The sequence below is a fragment of the Elgaria multicarinata genome, chromosome 7, assembly GCF_023053635.1.
Source record: "Elgaria multicarinata webbii isolate HBS135686 ecotype San Diego chromosome 7, rElgMul1.1.pri, whole genome shotgun sequence".
Taxonomy (NCBI): Eukaryota; Metazoa; Chordata; class Lepidosauria; order Squamata; family Anguidae; genus Elgaria; species Elgaria multicarinata.
Genome location: NC_086177.1, coordinates 87,499,475 through 87,525,285, shown reverse-complemented (window position 1 = coordinate 87,525,285; position 25,811 = coordinate 87,499,475). Strand labels below are relative to the sequence as shown.

Sequence of the window (25,811 nt, the reverse complement as noted above, 5' to 3'; positions counted from 1 at the left end):
TCCCAGGCCTTCAGGTCTCTAGTTACATATTACCTGCGTTACATGCAAAAATAAAAAAGAGTGAAATAGCATCAGATGGCAAAATTGTCCATATTTCTACACTTTCAAACCTGTTTTAAAACATTTTCCTCTGGAGCAAAGTCATGGACACACATTTAATCAAACCTTGATTAAAATTAGTTAACGGGTATCAAGTTGGAATTGCCATAAGGTCCAGAACTACTGCACAGGGTATTGGTTGGCCATCTCTGTTGTAAGTCAGAATCTCTGCTGAAAGCCAGAACATCGAGGAAGGGCTTTAGCTCAGTGGTGGAGCACCTGCTTTGCATGCAGAAGATCTCAGGTTCAATCCCCAGCATCTCCAGATGGGGCTGAAAAAACTGTTTGAACCCCTGGACAGTTGCTATCAGACAACGTTGACAGTACTGCGCTAGATAGACCAAGAGTCTGAGTCAGTGGGCAAGTTTTCATGTCACACTAAGCCACCCTGAGAATAAGCCACCATGGGTTGGTTGTTCACTCTTTGACTCGACAGATAATTGGGCACTCTGTGGCTTGTTTTCCCCCTCAGTCCACCCATTAGCTTCCAGCATTTATCCCAGACACCTTTACGGCTGAACTCCTCATTTCCTCAGTCATTATGTTAGCAACTTTTGGGCAATTGGTCTGCCTGGGTTGCCAGCTACTGAGGCAAACTCCCCCTCCCTTGGCATCAGATCATCAAATGGAGTTAATTTTCTGAGTCCTTAGAAACGTGGTGACACATTTGCAAACTTCCCTCTTTCTTTCAGGGTCTTATGCAAGTGCGCAAGACCACCTGTCTGCTATTTAGCCCATTATACCTGTATCCCCCCCTCTTGTCAATGTCCTTGTCAATTTCATCCTCCACTTCTGGGCTTGCCTTGCTGAGGAACACCTTTAAAAACACACACAAAATGCTGCTTTACATAACAATGAAGTAATTTCACCCACCCAAAAAGCTCCTCCTCTAGCAGCCTCCAGATGCTTTTGGCTCACCCTCCACCCCATGCTTGTCACTTCCCTCCACTGGTCTCCTTTGTTAACTGCCACATTTACATGTTACATATTGGTTACAGAGCAGTGGGGGGATTGATAAAGATACATTAATTTCAAGGTAAAGATATACAAATTTCAAGGCAGAGGAGGAAATAAGGGAATTGGTAAAGATACAGATATTTCAAGGCAGACAAGTGAGGGGATTAGTAAATGCATGCAAATTTCAAGGCAGAGCAGTGAGTTGGATCAGTAAATATATGCCAATTTCATGGTAGAGCAGTAAAACGGAGGAGGAAATTATGGGAATAATTTGGCCCTTTTTGCCCATTGTACTTCACAACTGACTGTTTTCCTCCTGCTGCCCCGTGGCTGAATTTTGGCAGCACAGTGATGGGTGCTGCACTAAAGGCCAGGGAGCACGTATTGCCCACACCTGTTGTAAATTAAGGGATACTAGATGCCTCCAAGGGCTCCTCAGACCTATTACAAGGCAATAAAAAAAGTTGTGTTTGCTGTATACATTGCATTATTAGTATTTATGTATAAAGTACCATCATTTTACATGGTGCTTCACAGCATAAGCAGGAAAAGGGGAGACTTCCATGAAGTGTGATAGCAGGAGAAAGTAGAGGGAGGGGAGGTATGAGACAGGCAAGTGTAACAGTATACAACATGAGAAATAAAACAACGTATCTAAGAAGCTCATATTAAGAAACGAGTAATAACTCATCTGGTTTATCTCACTGCCCTTCTACAACTTTTTCTTGGAGAGAAGCAAAGCCTTTTAAATCCAAGACAAAAGGAAACTACGTGACTTGCTGAGCTGTGCTTTTTGTTATGCAGGGTAAAATGTCCCCAGACATTTCTGAACTAGGCAGTTCCAAGATGGAAAGAATGCTGCAGTCCCTTAACACAGAGAACAGAGCAGGGTACATCTTCACTCAGTTCTGCGAGATGTCAGGAAATGAGGTAAGAGGATTTTCTTACCAGTGAGATTTATGGATTCCATTGGTTCTCCTGCCCTTTCCTCCTTGGAGATTGGAGAGTGTTTTAGCCTCCCTGCTGCGCTGTGAAGCAGCTTAGACTGAGAGGGTGGCCATGAGCCCCATAGAGGGCAATCCTCTACAGAAACAATCCTCTATTTGAAGGTATCCTCTCTTTCAATGGTTCCCCAGTCCAAACCCATTTTAAAGATAAAAATATAAGAAGGAAGAGCAGTTTTAAAACTTTACTTTTTCAGAGTGACTTGTCATGACATCCAAATCTGGCATGGTTTCCTCAGTGTGGTTTGTTAACTATGCACATTTCTATTCAATAGGACATTTTGTGAACTATGCACATTTCAGTTCAACTCAGCATAGTGGAGAAGGCTGATGAGTGGTCCTGACTGTTGTGCAAATGCTAATTATTGATGGGCAGCTCCAAGGCTTCTGCTCTTCCTTCTTAGGTTTTTTATTTTTTAAATGGCTTTGGACTGGGCAACCATTGAAAGAGAGGATGTCTTCAAATAGAGGATTGTTTCCGTAGAGGATTGTCCTCTATAGGGCCCATGGCCACCCTACTGGCGCATCAATTCTAAATGCACTACTTGGAAGTGTGCCCCACTGATTTCAACTGATCTTACTTCCAAGTAAGTGTTTAGAATTACATCCTACAACTACAGTTCTAAGCATTCACCTAGGAATAGGCTCTGCTAAATTTAGTAAAACTTACTTACAGGTAAATGTGTTGCCATGTAAGGCTTTAATCCTTAACATTCTTGCTTGGAATCATCTCCCACTGTAGTCAGTTGGATGGATTTATTACCCAGTTAGCAGTCACAATCTATGGAAAGTCCTATTCAGGGTGAATTAAGCAAACATTAAGTATTTAACTATGAACTTGTAATTCAATGAAATCAATAGATTAATGGCTGCAAGAACTACAGAATTACTAAAATAATTTCTTCATAATTTCACAATTTCTAGTCTTAGTGGTCAAAATTTACATTTGCTTCAGCTCCGGCTGGCCAAAACATTGAAACACAAGTGCCTAAACTTAAGGCAATGATGCCTGTTTTATAACATTTCAGAATAAAATCCTTCGATGTTGTTTTAAAAGGAGAGCCTCTGAGGTAATGGGGTTTGTGAAGCACTTTTGTCCCTCTGGAAATACTTAGCTTTGGGCAACTGCACCAAGCTGTAGCGAAGGATGGTTGAAAGGCGTATAATAAAAATGTAACGATAGTCAGGATAAAAACATTTAATGACCTCAGTGATTGCTGAAAAATGCTATCCCTGCACAGCATAAATTTTGATGTGCATTATGAACCCCTGGCTTAATTCTATCCAAATGTGGCTAATCCTTGAATGTTAACTATAACATTAACATTTTTAATAGCCAATTATAAGCAAACTATACAATAAAAGATGCAACATGTATTACAGTGGCATGCCTTTACATGTGCTATCCTTCTGCCATTATAGAACACATTATTCTAAATTAAGTGTGATTTATGGTGACTCTAAGGAGCTGAGCAGTTACTAACGTTACACAGCTAAACATTTTTTTAAAAGATGCAGAAAATGAGTAGCAATAACTTTTTTACCCCTCCCCTTAATCTGTAGATGTGGAAGAACAGTGTGTATTTCTGGTTTGACCTGCAGGATTATCATCAACTTTTCTATCAAGAAACCCTCCATCCTTTCAAACTATGCAAGCAAGCTCAAGTAAGTCATATATAAGACTTCTTCCAAGTCCCTTTTACCCCAAGGAAAATTATTCTGGGGTCACAGTGAACAAATGGTTACACTTTAAATGGTTACCATGGAGTAAGAAAGATGATCTGAACGAAAGTCAGGCATGATTTTCACTCGGTTTTGTGTCACGTATTTTATTCTTTTTGAATCAACTATGTGCAGTTGCTCTCTTGCTTGTGTTGCTTGTCATTTGGAAATAGTACTGTCTTATAATGATTTTTTTACATCAATTTATAATCAAAGCGTTGAATGAGTAACAGGTCTTTAGATCTTAAAAGTTTGTCCTTAGCCCAAACTGAAATAAATATAATATGTGTGGTTGTAACTTGCTTGCATTCATTGCATTTTATTTGAGACTGGTCTTTCTCACAAACTTGAACAATTGGGGTTCAATGGGGTCAAGATTTAAATGAAGAGAGGGTGCTTCCAGATTAGGCTTTTATCATGCAGTTACCCTGCTCATTTACAGAATTTTATGTGCCATCCTGATGACATTGTGTTCCATTTGTTTTCCCACCATTTCTTCTGTCCTTTTTATGGGAGTTGTAGTCCAAAACATCTGGAGGATACCAGGTTGCCTGCCATAACAGTATATTATTTATGAGGGTGAACGTTAAAAATGATTATCAAGAGGGGTGTTCTTACTGTAGCAATCTGTGCATCATTGAGGTGCCTGAATGCACAGAAAATACTGATATCATGAGTTTTGTCTACTGGATATAGTGGACGTTTATGTCCTGCAATGCTCTACCTTGAAGAGAAGCTATAATGTATATTTATATTTTTATTGCACACCATCTGGATATGGTATACATGATCCGTAGTATAAAAATATTTTACATGGATAAATAAAAATAAACAAACAGTACATTTAGGGCAGCTCACATTAAAATGGTGAAAATTGGCTTTTACTGATCAAGCAAGCAACTGATAAGGTAACAAATTATGTTAAGTAACTGGAAGTCACTGCTGTTCAGTGTGCAAGGGCAGAAAATACATAATTTCAATGTTAGATAAGCATGACCAGAGGAGAGTGATCCAGATGTTGAGGGGTCTGGAAATCAAACCCTTTGAGGAACAGTTGAAAGAATTAGCCTGAAGAAGAGAAGATTAAGGGGAAACATGTTAGCAGTCTTCAAATATACAACGGGTTATCACATAGAAAATGGAGTAGAATTGTTCTCTGTTGGTCCAGAGAGCAGGACTAGTACCAACAGATCGAAATTCTGGAATACTCCTAGATCCAACACTGTAGATCGAGGCTCAAGTGGCCTAACATTAAAGGAAATTGAATAATTTAGTTGCCACAGAAGCATCATTTTAGGTGCAAGATTGTTTCTGTTCCTGCTCCTCCACTAATAATGCAAAGAAAATGTAGCTTGAGGTCTTCGGCTATTATCCAGACTTCCCCTTCAGAAGTGTTGGACTACAAGTTCCATCATTCACAGTCAGTGGGGGTTTACTGGCTGGGTATGGTGGGAGTTGAAGTCCAATACATCTGGAGGCCACAAACTTGGGCAAGGCTGCTATAATCCTATACCCATTTGACTAGGTATAGTCAAATCATTCAAAACAGCTTTATAAGCCAGATCTGTCAAAAATAGTGCAAAACATTTTTGGGGTACAATTTCAGTATTGGTTAAAGCTCAGGCAGCTGAAGCACATTCTGGAAAGATACGACTTGCTTACTTGGGACTGGTGTCATTAAACTCAGTGGGGGCCCTTGTCAATATGTGACATGCAGGAGTGGTGGGGTGACTGGTATAATATAGGGGCTGCAACATTTCTCTTAGTCTCCAATCCTGTACCCATTTACCTGGGAGTAAGTCCCGGCCCATCCCAACATATCTTGCCACTCAAGGGAAGAAGCTGCCACTGCCACCCACCTACTGTCATTCCTCCTGGCACACACCCTGGCTGGAATCTTGTGAGACCAGCTGCAGTCTTGCACCATGAGGGCAGGCAGCTGCTCCAAATGCCAGGGCAGGAGAGCAGCTGACAAGGCTCTCAAGAGCACCCACTGGAGGAGGAGGCCACTGGGGGAGGGGAGTGATGCAATTCGCCACTCCGATCGCTGTGCTGCCTGATGCAGCCACACGAGACTGCATAATGGAAGGGCCGGCCCTGAGTAAGACCCGTTGAACTCAATGGGACTTATTTCTGAGTAGGTCTGTGTAGCATTGCACGGTTAGACTTTTTCCCCTCCTTAATCTTATTTCCAAGCTGGGCCTGGTGGTGACAGCAAAACATTACACAATGAGTGTAACTAGGAAATTGCAAAAAAGCTATATCCGCACAAGCATTAAAAGCAAGTACGTCAAAATGCAATATGTGAAACTGTTCCATTAGCATAACTAACAGCTCAAATGTAACATAACTAATCAACACATGTGCAACTACATTTGGTTTGCTTTTTATGGCCGCATGATTTTTTAATTTTGTTTTAAAATTCATTAGGACACAGATGAGATTCAAGCTGTACCCAATCAAGAAAAAAAGCAGCTTATGGTCACTGTGTATTTCTAAACTCTGCCTTTACTGTTACCCCCGCTTATTTTGATTATGGCCATGAACAGATGAGATCAGAACAGTATATTCTTGTCTCTGTGTTACTATTTTTAACCATTTATTATTGTGCTTTCGGTGTTCTACAGTGTTCTCATCACCCTAGAAATGGTATTAGAGGCAGAAATTAGCAATCTGAAAATTGCCACTGTTTGAGTGAGTTTCTTCCTCTTAACTTTGAAAAGATAAGCATGAAAAATGAGGGGAAATAACAAGTGACATTTCAAGAGCCAGAAGTGGAAATGTGTAGGATGTTCAATGGTCGGGAATGCAAGTTTAGTGCTGTGAGGAGCCATCCCCATGCATAACTAAAGCAGAATAAAAAAAGCAAATGCATGCAAATCAGTTTGAGATAAGATATAAATGATATAAGATGTAAAAGGCTACAGATTTCTATTTATCTTGGCATTGAATTTGGGCTACCTTGGTGCGGAGTTGATATGGATCTAGTAGGGATGTATGGATTTTGTTAAATCCATTCCATCTGTGTTTTGCAGATTGTCCAGGTCTTTTGTTCTGTTGTTTGCTCTTTGATGGAGGCAGATTTTTCTCAATTTCTCAAATGTGTGTTCGTGTTGGAAAGTGTGAACTTCTGCAAATGTCCACTTGTGTAAAAGTGGATTTCTGAAAATGCGTGAATCTCCCCAAAATGCACATTTTCATGCATTAACTGGGGGGATGCACATTTTCAGTTGGTCTTTTTAATTTTTTTCATATTTTGTTACAACTCATGGAAGTAAAAAACTGGACCGCAAGTCCATGGAATCTGTGTGACTCAGAGAAAGCCAGTCCACTGTGGAGTTCATGGGTTGGAGTCACAGAAATCAAATCTCATTTGAATCCATTGCAAATTTCTCTGACATCTCTAGTATCTAGTAGAGAGTATACACAGCCCAGTTTATATGTTTCTCAGTGGAATAGTGGGCTCAGGTATCCCAGGGATGTCGAGTTCTTCCACATGGAGGGGGATCCTAATTGGGCCAGTAATGTTCCCTCTTGTGGAGGAGCTTTACTCACATATTACATCAGTTCATGTACAGAGCCTTTCACACACTGGCTGAACATGCAAGATAGCAGGAGGCCACTGAACATATCAGTATTGGGGTCTGGATTAGCATGTGCAGCCGTGTAACTGTCCCCATACATTTTTTTCAATAAATGGGGGAACGTCTGAATCTTCCTCTTGTGAAACTCGCAAGGAAAATCACCTGGTCTAAAAACAAGCACCAAAAAGTAACGAGCGAATCAGACCTGAAATTTGCCAAGAACTCTATCTTAATGTAAAGTGATGCAAGTTGGGTCAAAAAATCCCAACCAAGTATAAGCTGATGGGGTCTGAACTAGCAGTGACCAGGAAAGATATCTTGGGGTGTTGTGGTGGACAGTTCAATGAAAATGCCAACCCAGTGTGCGGCTGCTGTGAAAAAGGCAAATTCCATGTTAGGCATAATTAGGAAAGGAACTGAGAATAGAACTGCCAATATCATACTGCCCTTATACAAATCTGTGGTGCAGCCACACTTGGAATACTGTGTAGACCTCTGGTCACCACACCTAAAAAAAACGGTATTGTAGAGTTGGAAAAAGTGCAGAAAAGGGCAATGAAAATGATCAAAGGGCTAGAGCAACTCCCCTATAAGGGAAGGTTACAATAGCTGAGATTGGTGAGTAAGGGGAAACATGATAGAGGTGTACAAAACTATGCATGATGTGGAGAATGTGGATAGGAAGAAGACATTTCCCCCTTCTCTCATAATACTAGAACCTGGGGTCATCCAATAAAGCTGTTTGGTGGGAGGTTCAGGACAAATAAAAGGAAGTACTTCTTCACAAAGCTCATAATTAAACTATGGAATTCACTTCCACAAGATATAGTGATGGCCACCAATTTGGATGGCTTTAAAAGGGGATGAGAAGAAGGAGGAGAAGGCTATTGATGGAGGAGAAGGCTATTGATGGCTACTAGTCCTGATGATATATGCTACCTCCAGTATCAGAGGCAGTATGCTTATGTACACCAGTTGCTGGGGAACATGGGCAGGAGGGTGCTGTTCCACTCATGCCCTGCTTGTGGGTTTTCCCATAGGCAGCTGGTTGACACTTGGAGCATGTTTACTGTTATATAGGATAGGTGCTGCACAAGGGAGAGAGTGGGGTAGTGGTTAGAGTTTTGCACTGGAATTCAGGTGATCTGGGTTCTAGTCTCCACTCAACCATGAAGCTCACTGGGTAACTTTGAGCCATTTGTTGACTAACCTACCAAACAGGGTTGTGAGGATGAAATGAAGAGGAGGAGGACTATGTAAGCCATTTTGGGTTCCCTGAAAGAAGGGGAAATGATGGCTTCCAGGTGCCCCCAATTTTTCATATCCTTTTTGTGTTTGCTTATTAATCCACTGAAAATAAATTTTTTATTATTATTATTATTATTATTATTATTATTATTATTATTATTATTATGCACCTCGTTCCTTCAGTTATTTCTATCCAAGCTTTATGATACACTAAAGAAATGACAAGACATTCCACTTCTTTATATAGTGAAAGGAATGTATGCGGCTATATTCCTAAAAGAATAAAGTACAAAATGAATTGGAAAACGAAAATGACAAACACATGTGGAAATGCATTCGGGGGGAGGGGGGGAATGCTATTTAGAGGTAGAAAAATGTAAGGCTATGGGACATAAACTGTTGCTATACCAGAGTCATCTTAGATAAATAACTACCACCATTCTATATGTGGAAGTTCAATTGCTTAACAACAATATTGACAACCTGAAGTGGGTCTGTGTGTGCGTGTGTGTATAGATCCTAACTTTCTCACATGATGTGACAAAACATGTATTCAACTTTCCAATGTAACTCAGAGATTTAATGCATAATTTGGTTGGACTATTATACTTTGTAGATTAAAAATATAGACTTGAGGACAAGTTCTGTCTTTACCAAGCCAAGACAATCCGTATTTGCTGTTCTGGTTCAAGATTTTAATATCTGAATGCTGACCTAATTTTGCGGGTAGGGCAACTGGATTTACTGTCTCCAGATTTTGCCTTTATAAATTATATAAAGATGCAAACTGTGAGCAGAGTCCACATCTGGAATTTGCTTTAGACCCATCTCCAACTTTAATACATTTAATATTATAGAAAAATATATAGCTGCAATATAGGAAAATGCATTCTTCGTTTACTGAAGTAAAAAATAAATCACCGAATAAATGAAGTCTGATACGCTATTGTATGTACTGTGACTTTTGTCTGAACTTTCCAGGCATTTATAAACACCCAGTTAAAACATTTTTTCCCCCATGTAATGGGCAGTATCGTACTTTAATTGTTTGGAGCCCTGTGCAATCCGACGGGCATTTGGAAGTTCTTATGCCTCTAGCAAGAATTTAGAAAGCACAAATGGAATGAGAAATTATTATTATTATTATTATTATTATTATTATTATTATTTATTTATTTATTTATTTATATAGCACCATCAATGTACATGGTGTACAATGTACAAAGTAACAAAGAGTCTTCAACACTGAGAAAAAATAACATTGAAATTGGTTGCCATCATGTACTAAAACTTAAATGGATAGAGAATTGAGCAGGAGGCAGCCAAAACAACCAGAGGGCTGGAGAAACTCTCCTATAAGGAAAGGTTACAGTGTCTTGGGCTTTTTAGCCTAGAAAAAGGATACATAAAGGTAGGGAGCAAGATAGAGGTGTATAAAATTGTGCATGGTGTGGAGAAAATGGAAAGGGAGAGTTTTTTCTCCCTCTCTTGTAATAGTAGAACCTGAGGCCATCCAATGAAGCTGAAATGTGGAAGATTCAGGTTAGAAAGAAGGAACTACTTCTTCATAGAGCACATCGTTAAACTATGGACTTCACTGCCACAGGTGCAGTGATGGCTAAGAACTTGGACAGCTTTAAAAGGGGATTAGACAAATTCATGGAGGATAATGCTTTCAATGGCTACTAGTCATGATGGCTATATATTATTTCCACCAATGGTAGAGGTGATATGCTTCTCTACCAGTTGCTGGGGAACTTGAGCAGGAGGGTGTTGCTATGCTCATGCCTGCTTGAGGGCTTCCCGTAGGCATCTGGCTGGCTGACCACTGTGAAAACAGAATGCTGGACTTAGATATGGCTTTGCTCTGATCTAGCACTGCTCTTATATTGTTACAGTGCAGGATTTTCTTTCTCAGTGAGTTGAAATTGAAAGTTGTATGACAGAAGCATTTTTATACATGGTGAGTAAGAACACAAGTGGATTCCTGGTGGATCAGATCTAAGGTTCATCTAGTCACTGATCTTCCTTCTCACCCACACAAAGACACACACACCAGCTGAGATTCTCGGGGTTTCTGTCAGTTTGGAGCCATTGCACCTAAATATGAGCCAGCCTGACCATTAAGATCAGTTTCTCTGACTGTCCCTGCTGTCAGGGTGAGGTGGGCGACAATTGAAGAGAGAGCCTTTTTACGAATGGCACCACTATTTAGAAGGCCCTTCCCCCTGCCCAAATTGTGCAGTACACATATTATTGTCATTTAAGTATCAGGTTAAGACTTTTCTGTCCACCAAGACATTTAACTGATGTGCTCCTGCTATATCCTGGTTATTGATTGACACCACCCCCTGCTGACTTTGTTGTTATTTGTATTGGGTTTTATGTATTTTATTGTTTTCTGTTTTAGTATGTTTGCACTGTGACTATCAATAAGAATGAATTGAATGCATAGAGCAAAGTTATTTCCAAAACCTTTTCCAGATCAAAATAGGTATTTAAAAATTCAGCTGCTTCAGTACTCCAGTGCAGATGTATGAAATGTGTGGGCTCCACCAGCAGGGAAAGTGTTACTAGGCAATGAATAGGCATCACTAGGAGAAGGACTGTGGGCTTTTCTAAATGAAGCTTTTAATCTATACCTTTACTGAGGCTTCTGCTTTCAGATTCTTTGTGGGATTAAGAGTGCCTCCTTTACACACAGTTTTTTTTCCCTGAGGGTTTTCTTTCTCTCACTTTCTTTCTGTTCTATTTTGCAAGCACTAGGTGATGTTGTGATATAGTGGAATTGTGCAATTACACAAAATTTCTATGGTGTTACAGGGGCCATTCAGAAAAAATAACAGTTTCCCCATTAGGGAAAAATGCTATAATGCTCACAAAAGAAGCCCTGGAGGAGGATGACGTTGTGTAAAGGACCCACAAATTACTGTGAGTTAGCAATGACAAACACACAATAAAATCCTTGTGTAGAAAGGCTATGTACCTCAATGTTAAAGAACATGCCTTTCATGCAAAGCTCCAGGTTTAATCTCTGGCATCTCTAAGTAAGTTTGGGAAGATCTCCATCAGTGGCAACTCTATGTTTTTGAGGGCCCTTGGGAGAAGGATCCTCAATGGGCTCCTCAGTCACTCTACTTCCACGCTGCTATTATCACCCACTGCTATTGCTCCTCCCCCTCTTTCTCATCATTGCTACGACTTGCTTGCTTGACAGGCAGAGAGATCCAATGAGCAAGCCAGCAGTGGCATCTGCTGCTCCTCCTTCTCACCGCCTCTGTTGTCTCAGCCACAGTGAGAGACAGGGGAACAAGCAGGTTGCAATTGTAAAGGAAGCACGCTCCAGCGCAAGCTGGCCCTTAGACTGGATTTAGCACAGATCCCCAGAACGGACACACACAGCTCACAAATTTGGAGGTTTAAGACCTTTATTTCAGGATAGGGGTAGGTTACATGGGAATAGCAGACTAAAATCACTAAAACATGCATATATATAAGAACCCAGAGAAAGCAAGCCAGAAACTAAGTTACAATTCATACATCACCCAACTTTGGAGTCAGCCAGCCGCACCGAACTCCCCCCACTCAAGTATGCTTTATAGTTTCTTTTTCCCAACTCCTTCCTCCCCTCCCTTTGGCTTTCCAGGCGAAGATCTTTTCACACCTCCGCCTGAGATGTTAATTTCTCTCAAGGCCGGCCGACTTGCCCCAGGCGATTCCGGGCTTCACCCGACTCCCCCATGCCATGCAGCTGGGCCATTTATCTCCCAGTTCCTATGAACCATAATAAAACCATAGTAAAATTAACACATTAAAAGACAGGCCATTCCCAGTACCAATCGCCCCTTTCTTACAGCAATGGCAAAGAGGAAGAGCAAGTTCAGTGGGCTCTTGTCCATGGACCTCTGCTGTAGTGCGGGCCCTCAGCAGGTGCCTGACCATGCCTACCTGTGACATTATTCATATATTTAGTTGTTATGTGGTTGGGTTTTTTTTTTTTTGCTGTTGTTGTTGTTGTTTAAAATGACTACCATTATGGTGGAGCCAATCAGGGTTTTCTCCCTTTACAAATAGGTGTGGAAACCCCCCCCCCCCCACTGCCCCCTGATTTGGATCAAGACTGTAGCTGGAGCAAAATATTTTTTAAAAAATAACTTCCCCCATGTCATAGTCCTAATCAATTTGGGCCCTCTGCTCCTTCTGTTTATTTAATTTTTGAAAACCCAGCTACGCAAGGGAATAATTTTGGGGAATAACGTATGTCCACTTTGGCCCTGAAAGACTCATTCAGTGTAGATTAGACATTACTGAGCTAGGTGGACAATAGTCTGTCTCGGTATAAGGCAACTTGTCAGTGAGATATTTCTCAGTTAAGTCAAATAGTTTCTCTGGATCAGAATGGAAATTACATTAAATTTTAGTTTTTAAGCAGTGTTATGTATGGCAGTTGTAGTAGGATCATTGGAGGCTGGTGGCTCTGATGTCAGTGGGGTGGTGAATCCTCTTCAGGTTTCAGTCAGTCCAGGTTCTGGCTGAAGCCTGGGGCAGATTCATTGCCCCATGACATTGGAGCCACTGGCCTCCGGTGAGTTTAACAAAGCATCATATAACATTAATGTACAATGCATATTAATGTTCATTGTTCCATACGATGCATATTAATGCCTGTGTAGAATTACCCTGTGAATAGTAGTCATGCAACCCTCACCACTTTTCATGTGAGTAAAACAAGGAGGCGATATCTGAGCCTCTAAAACACACATATACTGGTGAGAGAACATTTCCAGAAAGGAAAAAGTCTTTCTTTCTTTCTTTCTTTCTTTCTTTCTTTCTTTCTTTCTTTCTTTCTTTCTCCCTTTCCTTTTCTCAGCTCTTATGTGTTGCTTTATGAGTCATAGGGGGGCAATCAATTTAGCCTTGAAGCTGCCCAGCTCAGCCTGAATATAATGGCCAATCCCCTCTAAAAAAGAACCTAGTTTTATAGACGTTGTACTGTTTAATGTCTGTTCTGTTCTTTGCTAACGTAGCTTTTTTACATGTGAAAAGTGTGGATCACATTGTAATGTGAATTAACTGTAGTGTTTCAGGTTCATCAGGTGAGCATTTTATCACACGCTCACTACTGCCCACTTACAGATGTACTCATGTCCTTCAGACAATGTCCACCTGCAGTGCGCCTCCTGCTCCTTCTGCTCGTTTTCCCATCACAAAATAGACCCATTTTAATCCAACTTTTTTTTTTAATGGCATGTGCCGTGATCTCCTGCTGTGTGCAGGAAAAGCAGCGCGATTAAAATGGCCCCTGAATGGGCCACGTGGTTTTTCTTTACTTCCTCTTTCCCCTCTGGGCAGAAGAGGAAGTAATGAGGGCCAAACGCGGGGGTGGAAAGCGACAGATTTCCCCCCATGTGATGACGCTCTTAGAGCCCCATCACATCTAGGTCAAACACACAGCTCCTGTCACTTCTTTGTCACCGCTTCGATGTCGCTTCCTGAAAACAGGAAGTAATTAGCTCCATTCAGTCTGGTAGGAGAGAGCAGCAACGGCCAGAAGGGGCGGAAGACGCACGAGAGGCAGACGACATCATGTGAGTAATCCGTGAGTGCCCAGTAACAAGCGTGCAGTAAAACACTCATCGGATGGAGCTCTCTGTCTTCCATAAAGTTTCTGAGATATGTCTAATTAGAGCTGTATACAGTTTATTTTGCAGTCAGCAAGAGCACAAGAGGAGATATGATGTATTATGTCTAATATGCTTTCTTTGAGCGCTGCATAGTTTTAATTTACTATCATTTTCTTGCACATTGAATTAACATTACCTTTGTTAAAATAAATATTAGTCTTAAAGGTCACAAGACTCCTGTGTTGGGGCTGAAATAGCGTGTTTCATAAAGGCCATCTTCGTCTCAGTTTTGGCACAGATAATGGGGGATATCTTGGAATTCTAGTTTCTGGGATTTAGCCAAAGTCAGTTCCAAAGGCAAAGTCTAGAGGCAGTCCAACATCCAAACACAGGGAGGTCCAGACGAGCGCTTCCAGGGGCACGTTCCTAGAAGGGGCAGGCCATGCCTTTCAGAAACTTGCATTTCCAGTAGTTTGAGGGCTTGTACCCAGTAGCGCTACATTGCTACCACCAGTGGTAGGGGCTGTTCACGCACCACCACCACCACGGCCAACCACATGCGCACTGGGAATTGGCGGTGCTCGCTGCAAGCTGTAGGGCACCGTTGGATCATAGAATCATAGACTAATAGAGTTGGCCATTGAGTCCAACCCCCCCTACCTACCGAGTCCACCTACTCACTTTCATTGTCACTGGCTGCTATTGCTCCTTATCCTCTTTCTCATTATTGCTACCACTCGCTTGCTTGACAGGAAAAGAGTCAGCAGAGAGTCATAGAATTATAGTAGAGTTGGAAGGGTCCTATAAGGCCATCAAGCTCAATGCAGGAATCCACCCTAAAGCATACCTGACAGATGGTTGTCCAGCTGCCTCTTGAATGCCTCTAGTGTGGGAGAGCCCCCGACCTCCCTAGGTAACTGGTTCCATTGTCGTACTGCTCTAACAGTCAGGAAGTTTTTCCTGATGTTCAACCGGAATCTGGCTTCATGTAACTTGAGCCCGTTATTCCGTGTCATGCACTCTGGGATGATCGAGAAGAGATCCTGGCCCTCAGTGAACAAGAAGGCAGTGGCATCTACTGCTTCTCCTTCTCACCATCACTGTCACTGGGCCAGACTGACACACAGATGAGCAAACAAGTTGTAATGGTGAAGAGGAGGAGCAACTCAAATGGGGCTTTTGTCAGTGGGCCCCTGTAGGGGTGGAGGCCAGGCCCCAACAGGCGTCAGACCATGCCTACCTTTGTTGCTAGCCCTGCTGCTTTGCAGTATATTTTTCAAACACAGTTGTGCTCTGTGGAGACACATTAATGAACACAGTAGTATCACCTGTGTTCAAGTGCCACACATCAATGCATAGTGTTGCAACTGCAGGAGACGTAGGTGGAGTTTGAAAGGCCACATATGTTTACCTGGGAATAAGTTCCACTGAATTAAGTGGGATTTACTTCTGAGGAAATTTGCAAGGCTGCAGCATTTCAAGATGAAAGAGGAAGAAAAGCTTTCTGGGAAATGAAGAAACAACATTAAGAGAGAAACAGAGTGGGCCAGGGTGTTGAGACACATGAACTTACTGGTGGATGACTTAGAAAGGTGTCTGTGTTGGACTTGTGTAATGCAAAGTTTAGGTGGAGCTCTGCTAGCACATTTGGGGTTTGTGGAATGACCGTTGGATGCTGCCCTTTGTGTCTGCAGTAATAAATAAAATGCACAATCTGTAGAGGTTTACCCAGACATGCATGTCAAGTAGTTGATGTTCATGTGTTAACTAGCCTTAAACTTAAGGAATGCGTCATTCTATCTTGGTTGGGGAAGAAAGTAGATACTTTGAATAAACAGGATGAGTAAGTAAGAAAGGCAAGAAGCTAGGACAGATATCGGGCAGGTTCATATGAGTGAACAGCCCAACATGGCTTATTTAAGCCACAGGGTGTTGTGGTGCATGCTGGCAGCCATTTTGAATATTCAAGCTTGTTGTGTTGTCCAAACCATGAGTTCTACAAGGTATTTTTTTTTTAACCCTCACATAACCCACAGTTCATGAGTTGGGATGACATGACAAACTGCAGCTGCTGTTTGAATATAAAGGATGGCCTTTGCGAGTGTTGTGACTCCTCGTGGCTTAAATAGCTTGTGACGAGCTGCAGTGGTCCTATGAACCTGATTAATGTATTTTGGAATCATTAACATCGGAATGACAACAGAAAGCTAGAGTTAATATTGCACAATATACAAATAAGGTACTACAAGTATGTATTTAATCTTTTCCTCTTAGCCAAATGTCTTGCAAAAACCGTTTGCTTCCTTTCCCACTTAAAACAGTTCCTTTATGCCAATTACATTGCTCCTTCTGCTGCTATGGATATTGGGCTACAACAGAGTACAAAAAATGTGATTCACCACCAAATTGATCCACCATTTGAGGATCTTTTTGACCCAGCAGAAGAACACATCCTCACACTTCTCTTGGTACCATGGATGAAGATGGTGGAACAAGACAGAGATACTTATGGGAAGGTAATTTGAAAATATAAGAAGAGCTTATGTTCCCCAGCAAGTGAAAATCATTGCCTTGCAGAAGGTGAGTAAGGAGTAGAGCAAAGGTGGGCAACTGGTGGCCCTCCAGATGTTTTGTCCTACAACTTCCAGCAGTTCTAGCCATGGTGAAGGATGATGGGAGTTGTGGGCCAAAATATCTGGAGGGCCACAATTTGCCTGTCCATGGAATAGAGCAAGGGGAGGAAAGTAGAAGCAGAAAGGGAAATGGGAGGCCTTCAGCTAGAACTTAAGAGGATAAATAGTCTGGGTCAATTAAACAACATGTGATGCTTCTGCTGCATGAACGTTTCCCCCAATAAGTGTTTTGTTTTGAAGCCAAAGCACCTGTTAAGACAGTTGCAATCTGGATCACATATTCACAAGAAGAAAGGGGATGTTATCTCTTTCCCTACAGGGCATTTTCTGATCAAAAGTGCCCCTACCAAGGAGGGTATTACAGCTATTTGTCTCTTCCCCAACTCCAGAGCAAAAAGCAGCTCAGAAGAAGTAATTTTGACAAGAAAATGTCCTGCAAAGAAAGAGATTTGCCTCCTTCTTCCTTTCTCCCGTTCCATGTGATCGGGATTGCAGTTTCCCAGAGCTGCTTTAAATAATAATGAAAATGAGAATAACCAGGGGAACATAAAACCGACCCGCATAATTGCCTGGACAAGGAAAAAGATTTTGCCTGGAGCAGAAGATCCACCTATCACTCTCATTAACACAAGGAAGAGGAAGGGATTTGTGTATGCTTTTCGCTGTCTTTTCTTCATTGGTTGTAAATTGTAGTTTGTAATCTGTGACTCGAAGGCTCCAGTATTTTCAAGCATTCTAGCTGTTCATTTGTTTAATGAGGCTTTTAAGGAAACATTTAAGAATTGGGTTTTATCCTTAAGGCTATTCTTCTTGCTATAGATTCCAACCAATGCTGGTGACATAATCTCCTGTTCCCATGTAGTACGTGGTTATAGGGTGTGTGTTGTGCGGTGGTAGAAATAGTCTTTCATAAAAGAGAAAGAGCTCAAGAGAAACATCATGCCCTCTCTAATTTTGTGTGTGTGTAAGCAAGACCAGATGAATGCTCCAGCACTGGTTTTTCATAGCACCGAGAACACAGAAATGTAATAAATAAATAAAATTTAAGGGCAGGAAAACCCACATTATACTTTGAAAGCCATGTTCCTAATCATGATAGTTATGGCTGCTACCAGTCTTCAAGCCTCAGGAAGAAGTTATGTGAGAATGTGACTCAACTGATGCATCAGCTTGAGGAGGTGCGAGTCAGCTTGACTGGCAAGATTCCCCACGGTCCACTTCCTTATTATATAGCAATAGCAACTTGAATGTCAGGTCATGCTCCTGTTCAGGGCTCCAGCCAGCCATTACCTCCAAGCAAGATATTCTACTCCCCACCCCATTCCATTTTTCTTTCCTAATTCTATGACTATTGACCTGGCCCCCGTCTATATGACAACAGGATTGCTCCTCATTGACTATAAACCTGATTTTTTTGTTGATTCGAATCTAGAGCATCACACTGCAGCAGCAACAGCGATTTAGCTCCTGAATTTTTTTTGTAGTGCAGTTATTAATGCGCACATGCGCATAATCACATCTACGATGCTATGGATATAGACGAGCGAAGCTATAAATTTTATCTGCGGAGCTTCACAGATTCATAGAAGAGGAAAACTGAGGGCTTAAAGGAACGAGGCAGCAGAGGATGCGAGCAGGGGACTGAACACATCTCCTCTCTCTCGCTGCCTGTTCCCCCCTCTTTGTTTTAATTTTAAAAGCTGTATCTGCCCGTTCCCCTTATAGGAGGAAAACCAAGTGAGGAAAGGAATGAGGCAGCAGACGAGGATGTGAGTGGAGGACTGAACACGTCTCCTTCCTCTCGCTGCCATTCGTCCCTTTTTGTATTAATTTTAAAAGCTCCATCTGTGGACCTCCGCAGATTCATATACAACATGAAAGCGGCGGGATAGAATGAGGGAGCCAGAGGATGTGATAGGTGGGAAGGTGGGAAATCGGCCAGTCACTTTGTCCTGACCTCAAAGTTACGCCCACATGTTAAAATGCAATTTAACCTCCCCCAAGGACACATAACTCTAATGCGGTGCAAACTCGGACGTTGATCCAAAAGTTGCAGTAAATCGCAAATGCAAATATGTACATTATCGCATTAAAAACCCGGCGCTATGGTGAATGGACGGCTGCGTCATGTGTCCTGAAACATGAATCTGCGCATTTACATTGGGGTGAAGAAGCCGTATAGACAAGCCCCATGTTGTGTTGTGTTTTGAGCTTTTCCCCCTTAGGACTTTTAATTCCTTTAAGGAAGTCTCCCTCTTGTTTCTTAGTGGCACTCAACACCTGACTTTGCTATTAAAAGGAGGAATGTCCTTTTCAGTACTTCTGTCTTCAGGAGAACTCCTTTGAATATTCCTTCTTTTTAAGTTAAATGTTTGAAGTTAAACCATTATCCTCAATAAATTTATGTTACATTTGTAGATGTTCCTTCTGATTGCAAATATTGTATCAGCCCTTGAGCTTGCACAAAGCTTCAGGGACTTTGTCATGCTGTCCTTTATTACGAATGTGGATTTACCCCCTGAGTGAGAAGCGTATCCTGCCCTAAGAAGAAATGTTTGCTTTAGCTGTTTCAGCGGGTCTCCTCCTTCAATCATCTGCTCCAAGGGATGCAGCACCCAGTGATAGGGCTTCTAAACATCTGTCTTGTTGTTGGCAAACGTGGTTCTTTCCTACCCACTGTCACTGGCAGCCTGCCTCTCCTACCCCTTCATCTTTCTTTCTATAATGTGTGCTGTGTGGATGACCTAAGATATTATTTTTATTAGGTGGAGCTGGTGGAAGAAACTCGACAGCTGGACTCAGTGTACTTTAGAAAGTTGCAGGCTTTGCATGAAGAGAGAATTTCCAAGAAGGGTGAGGTAAGACGAGCACCTATTAACAAAAACAAACCCTTTATTTTTGCTTAGCACCAGAAGGTTAACGCTTTGTACAGTATTTCTCAATTGGAACTTTTTTTTTTTTTTTGAGAATTTTAAAAACTGCAGCTCAATATCACCAGCTTTCAAGGAACGCTCCTTTGAGGACAGCCTGATTCATGCAAACAAACTGCAGCACGGCTTAAAAGTTGTACCAAGCATTTCATGGGAAGTGGCTTACTGCACAAAAAAGAAAGAAAAATGTGTGGGGTGGGGGGAGATTTATGGTTGTCTGTGAACAAATGGAAAAAATGTGGTGTCAAGCAGCACACAGTTTTGCCATGTTATAGGAGCCCACTGAAGGGTACAGCATGGAAAAAACTGCTTTTCATATAGAGAGGTGCTTTCTGAAAAAGACTTTATAGCAAAGCCCCATTTTAGTCTGAACTCTACTCTGTAGCATTCTTTAGCATGATGGGTAAACCAGCCCTACAAACATCATATTTAGAATGCCGCGTTTGGAATACCACGTTTTCTCGGTTACATGTATATTATTGTGACCTGCCTTGTCTTGAGTTCAAGGGAATGATGGGATGCCTGTGACCTTCAGAGGGAAATGGACATGACTGAAGAAATGCCACCAATTCAATGTTATGGTGCCAATCCAAAACAGTGACAGTATAAGCAAGTAATGGATCTGACTGACATTTTTCCCTTGTCTTTTTAAGATGGTGAATACATCTAAATATATTTTGTGGTCCTTTTTTATTTATTATTGCATTTATATTCCGCCTTTTTTCCTCCAAGGAACCCAGTACTCATTTCAGACATTAGAAAACATTGATTTCAATATATTTCCCCCCCCCCCGTCTTCATCAGTGTTTTACTCCTACATAAACCGTCTTGTAGTGACAGGGGATTGTGTGACAATCCTTGGTGAAATGCATCCTATCGCTTATCTTGATACATGTAGCTACCCCTTAATCTTTGGTCCTGAAATACAATCTCATGGAAGAACCAAAAATACTAGCAATCCTTAGAAAGTAGGAAGACAGAGAAATCTACTGGGATTAGGAAAAAAGGGTTATGATATTATTGAGATTGCCTTGCACAATTCTTTCATTAGGTTTTGGCTGTTGAAAAAGACAAGGTCCCATGGCATCCTGATTCGATAGAACGCCCAAGTCAAGTCCTCTCCAAAGAAACTATGTCATACAGCATTAATGACTTGTTAAGCAACAGGCTGAATTTGGAACAGTTCCGATTCTTTCTTGAACAGCAGTCTGCAAGGTATTTCTCATATGCTACACTGTCCATGTACATCTCCTTGAACAAATGCACATCTCCTTGAACAAAACCTGTGATATTGATATCTTAACCCATCATACAATAATTATGTCAGAGACTAGAGTTATATGATAAAAGGGCCATTGCTTTCCCTCTCCAGGTGCTCCACTATTTCTTAAAATTCTATATGGCTAATGGGTCTCAGGAACAGTGTGTGTGTGTGCACCACATACATACGGTACATATGCTTCAGTCCAGATCCCATTGTCTGCTCCAGGGCACACCTGGAGCACCCTTCCCTCCATCCTAGCCTGCTCACTAAGCCTTTCTCATTCAACATCAGTAAAGGAGGCCTGTGATATTCATATCTACAGATGTACTTTCTTGATTTATCCAGTACCAAAATAGAGACAGGAAATATAACAGGTGTGCAGCAGGCTGGCTCATACCGCTACAGCACTCTATCCATCCAAATTTCCCCTGCGCCGACTGATGATTCTGGGATTCATCTCTCAGTTTGTCCACTGCAGCTACCAAGAGTCAAATGATCCAAGAGTCACCCTTTCACTTGCAGTGCTTGTTCAACATGGTCAGCCAAGACCATGTATCATGAGGTGGGAAGAAGGTAGATCAGGATCTATTGAAGATCTCTGGAGGATTGGCAGTAGATCAGCAAGGGTGTCTGCCATGGCTGGCTTTGTAATATTTTATTTATTTATTTTATTTATTACATTTCTATACCGCCCAATAGCCGGAGCTCTCTGGGCAGTTCACAAAAATTAAAATCATTCAAAGTGTAAAACAACAGTATAGGTGTTTATCTCTCAGTATTCCTCACCAGTAAAATATATGAGCATTAATTGATTACCCTTGACCAGGTCTTCATGCTGCTCTGCTGGCCATATGGGGGTTTAGTTATGGAAACCTTGATCTCTCATAATTCAGATGTAGATTTCTCTTTGTATATACATTGTATGGCTCATGTGGTGCAGTAGATAGCTGTATGCACTGCCCCTCCCCAATTTGCATCTGGCTTTGATTACTGGACCTTGAAGACCTACTGAAAATGCAGATCCTACAAACCTGAAGCCTTCCCTCCCCTGGTTGATAAAATACAACACAATCAGTGTACATGATGCATTACGGAAGTGACAAGAAACAGATGGCATGTGGATGACTGTGCTCCCCATGGCTGTTTTTGCTAGCCTCCTGCCCCCCACCCCTGAATTTGCCATGGCAGGAAAAAAACACAGCAGTTTTAGAGGGAACCAAGGCACATATGGAGCTCATGCCTTCTTTGTAAGTAGAATCACACTTCTGGAAGCCTCCAGCGAGCACAATTCTGCTTGTAAAGAACGCCCATACTCCCCGTGCACTGTGTTTCTTTTCTTTTAATTTATTTTATTATATTTCTATACCCCTCTCAATAGACAAAGCTCTCTTCTAGGCAGTTTACAAAGGTTAAAACCCTAAAAATACAATATAATAATTTCTTTCCAAAAGTGCCAGGGCGGTGGCCACCACCACTGTGGCAGCAGCTTTTGTGGCCGCAGTAGCAATTTTGGTGGCGACCAGGGAAGGATGTGGGCCCCAGTGGGTTCTGGGGGGGGGGGCAATGCAGCCCCCCCCCGACCCCTGGAACTTGCCCTTGGTTTGCAGACTAACATAAAATAAAGTGAGGTCCCTACCACAAGAAGCTTACTGTCTAATGGGGTGGTAGCTAAAGGACAATGGCGAAGCCTTTGGAAGAAAAGCTGCTCCTGCGGCCGTGAACGGCCCCTTCCACAGTTCCAGCATGCATGACGGAGACAGCTCCGGCTATTGGGCAGTATAGAAATGTAATAAATAAATAAATAAAATAAAATCATGGAAGGTGGGCATCTCGTTTTGCCACTTCTGATGAGCATCAATGCTTCAGTGCACTCATTACAGCTGAAGAGGCAATATTAAATCACTCCGGATGGTGTCTGTTTCCACATGGTGAGCCATTAATGGGTAAATAGCTTTCCACGTGGGTCACGAACGGCAGGATGATTGTGTTATCATCCACACTGCTTTGTGAATGGCCACTGTAATGATTTTACTTACAGTCTGTATCCTTTTGCATTTCATTCCCCTCTCACCTCGTTGTCTCCCATTTGTTTTTTAACCCTACAACCGTGGGTTGTATCCCATATCTATCTTAAGTCCCATTCATTTCAATGGGTCTACTCTAAATAGGACTAACATTGGATGCAACGACATGTGTATATATTCCTGCCAGTTTAGGACAATATTTCATGCATCAGATGAAGTGGACGTTATTTCACTGATATTTGTGCCATCGTAAATGTTTTGGTCTTTAAGGTGCACAGGACTCTTTGTTGCTTTCATCACACCACTGACAATCTTTCTTCCTGGCTGCTGTGTGAGTGTGGAGGAAGAATCACTTGGTGTGTGGGATAAAGTGCTTGGTGCACTCAATGACTTCCCAATACAATTCTGTGCATGTTTACTCAGAAGCATGTCGCACTAGGCACACACCTTAGTAAGTGTGCATAAAATTGTAGCCCCCATGTGATAATGGCTGTTCAGTTTGATTAAAGTCATAATTCATTTAAGCTGCCAGTGAACATATGTAATATAAAAATACTCTTTGCCTTATTTTTAGCACTGACCTCCTGTGCTGGATAGACATTGAACAGTTCAGGAGGATGCTCCACAAAAATAAAGAACAAAGAGAGAAAAAAGCTAAGGACATTAAAAATAAATATCTAAATAAGAAATACTTCTTTGGACCTGACAGCCCAGCTACAAAAGAGGAACAAGAGCAGGTAACTGTGGGCTGCTTTAAAAGCCTTTACAAATGATGGTGGTGGTGATGATGGACATATCCGTTCATATTCCACTTATGATGACTTGAAAGTGATTCACTTGATACAAAATATGTACTACATTTTCGTTTAACTGTGATGCCCTCAGGACAAAACTGCAGCTGCATGAAAGCTGCTTCCTCCTGCTTCCCACCATGATGCAGTCCCACACAGCATGTGAATGATATGGATTTCAGGGGTCTTTCCCACACAATCAGCGTCACACTATCTAATGATACTGCTAAATGGCTATCCATCATGATGACTGTATATTACCCCAGAATTAGAAGCAGTATGTCTCTGTATACATGTTGCTGGCGAACACAGGCAGGAGGGTGCTATAATTGCCTTTATGTTCCACTTGTGGGCTTCCCATAGGCATTTTGTTGGCCGCTCTTAGAAATCAGATTAGGGGCTTTTCTACATGAGGCATTTCTTGTGCACTCATCGTGGTTGTTTATGGGTTCTTTAGATGATGTCATGACTCTCCAGTTTTGCTTCTGAGTCTAACAAGCATTTTCAGCAAGTTTTTTTAGACCAGGGAAAATGCGGCATTTAATTGTGAAAGAAGCTGCTTGTTTCACTTGTGTATTTGCAGTATTCTATTATACCACAGTGCCACCTAGAGGTTGTGTAGTGCAAAAGCAGGAAAGAAAACACTTGGATTTCAATTCTATGATGAAACCAAAAATAGATATGGAGGATTAACAGCCATGTGTAGAAAAGCTCATTTGCCTTCAATTGTGTTGGACTACAACTCCCACCATCCCCAGCCAATCATTTTTAAGGCTTCTCCACTGTATCTTCATTCAACGATTAACAGTGTAAATGTTTATTTGAGAGGAGAAACAATGTCTAGACCAGCCTTTTCCAATCTAATATCCTCCACTGTTTTGAACTACAAGTCCCAGAATTCCTGACCATCGACAATGGTTGTTGGGATTGATGGGAGTCAAAGTCCGAAACATCAGGAGAGGACCTGGTTGGGGAAAACTGGCCTAGACTGTACATTGCATTGTAATCTGAAGCTGGATTCACTTTCCCAGGAATTATGTATGGGCCAGATGCTCAGAATCATTTAGCCTTTGCAAAATGCTTCTTGTTGTTGTTGTTGCCATGTTTCTATAATCTGCTGATGTATTTGCATTTTTTAGATAATGAAATTAGGTGGAGGCTGGGGACAGCTACTTCATGAACAAGTTCTTCCTGTGATCTTGCTAGAGATCCAAAAACATATCCAGATGAGACTAGAGAAAAAGTGGCTGCCACTATTTTATGCAAGCGAAGAGCCAGGGCCGCTAAAAAAACCAAAGGTAACGTTTTACCAGGCCACATAGCATCACTATTTTCATGGTGGCATGTAGTTTACCTTAGAGCTGAGGCTCGCAACAGAATGGTCAAAGTCAAAGTAAACGAAACAAAACAAAAAATGGAAGGCCTGCCAAACAGCAGTAACATGGGGTTTGTGTGTATAGCAGGTATTCCTGTTAGCCACTATACACATAAGAGGCAGTTGAAGTCTGGCTGCACATCTGGCAAGTTCCCCAAGGTTAATAACAGAAGGGGGTTTAGAGAGTTTGATCTTTGCTGTAGAATTCCACCCTCCATACCCATCTCCAATCCCTCCTTCTCTGCAGCCCACAAATTCAACCCAGCCCCACATGGAAGATGGAAGTTGCAGCGTTACGCAGAGCGAAATGATCCCGATAAAAAACATTGCTGGCTTTCTAGCGCTCCACTATGTCTGCTTTTCGTACTGCTCCCTACCCATCCTCCATCTGGGGCTGTCTATCAAGAATGGTTCTGATCCCTTCTTCTGCAAAATAATTAAGCAGGCAGAGTCAGTGACTGGCTATCAGCCAGGCCTTTGACTGACTGACTGTATGAAAGAATTATTATTTGCTACATTGCATAATGAGTCTGCTGGGTGGGAAGAAGCATTGAGC

The 25,811-nt window shown here is 41.8% G+C and overlaps 1 protein-coding gene across 1 annotated transcript in view; it reads left to right on the top strand.

Moving 5' to 3' along the window:
* Nucleotides 1–25,811, top strand: part of RGS22 (regulator of G protein signaling 22) — an 81,636-nt gene that overhangs the window by 35,106 nt on the left and 20,719 nt on the right. Inside the window, exons 14-20 of the mRNA XM_063131319.1 lie at nt 1,861–1,986; nt 3,624–3,725; nt 16,560–16,754; nt 19,637–19,729; nt 20,853–21,016; nt 23,664–23,826; nt 25,020–25,178. Coding sequence (XP_062987389.1) covers nt 1,861–1,986; nt 3,624–3,725; nt 16,560–16,754; nt 19,637–19,729; nt 20,853–21,016; nt 23,664–23,826; nt 25,020–25,178 — 1,002 coding nt within the window. The remainder of the gene's footprint in view (nt 1–1,860; nt 1,987–3,623; nt 3,726–16,559; nt 16,755–19,636; nt 19,730–20,852; nt 21,017–23,663; nt 23,827–25,019; nt 25,179–25,811) is intronic.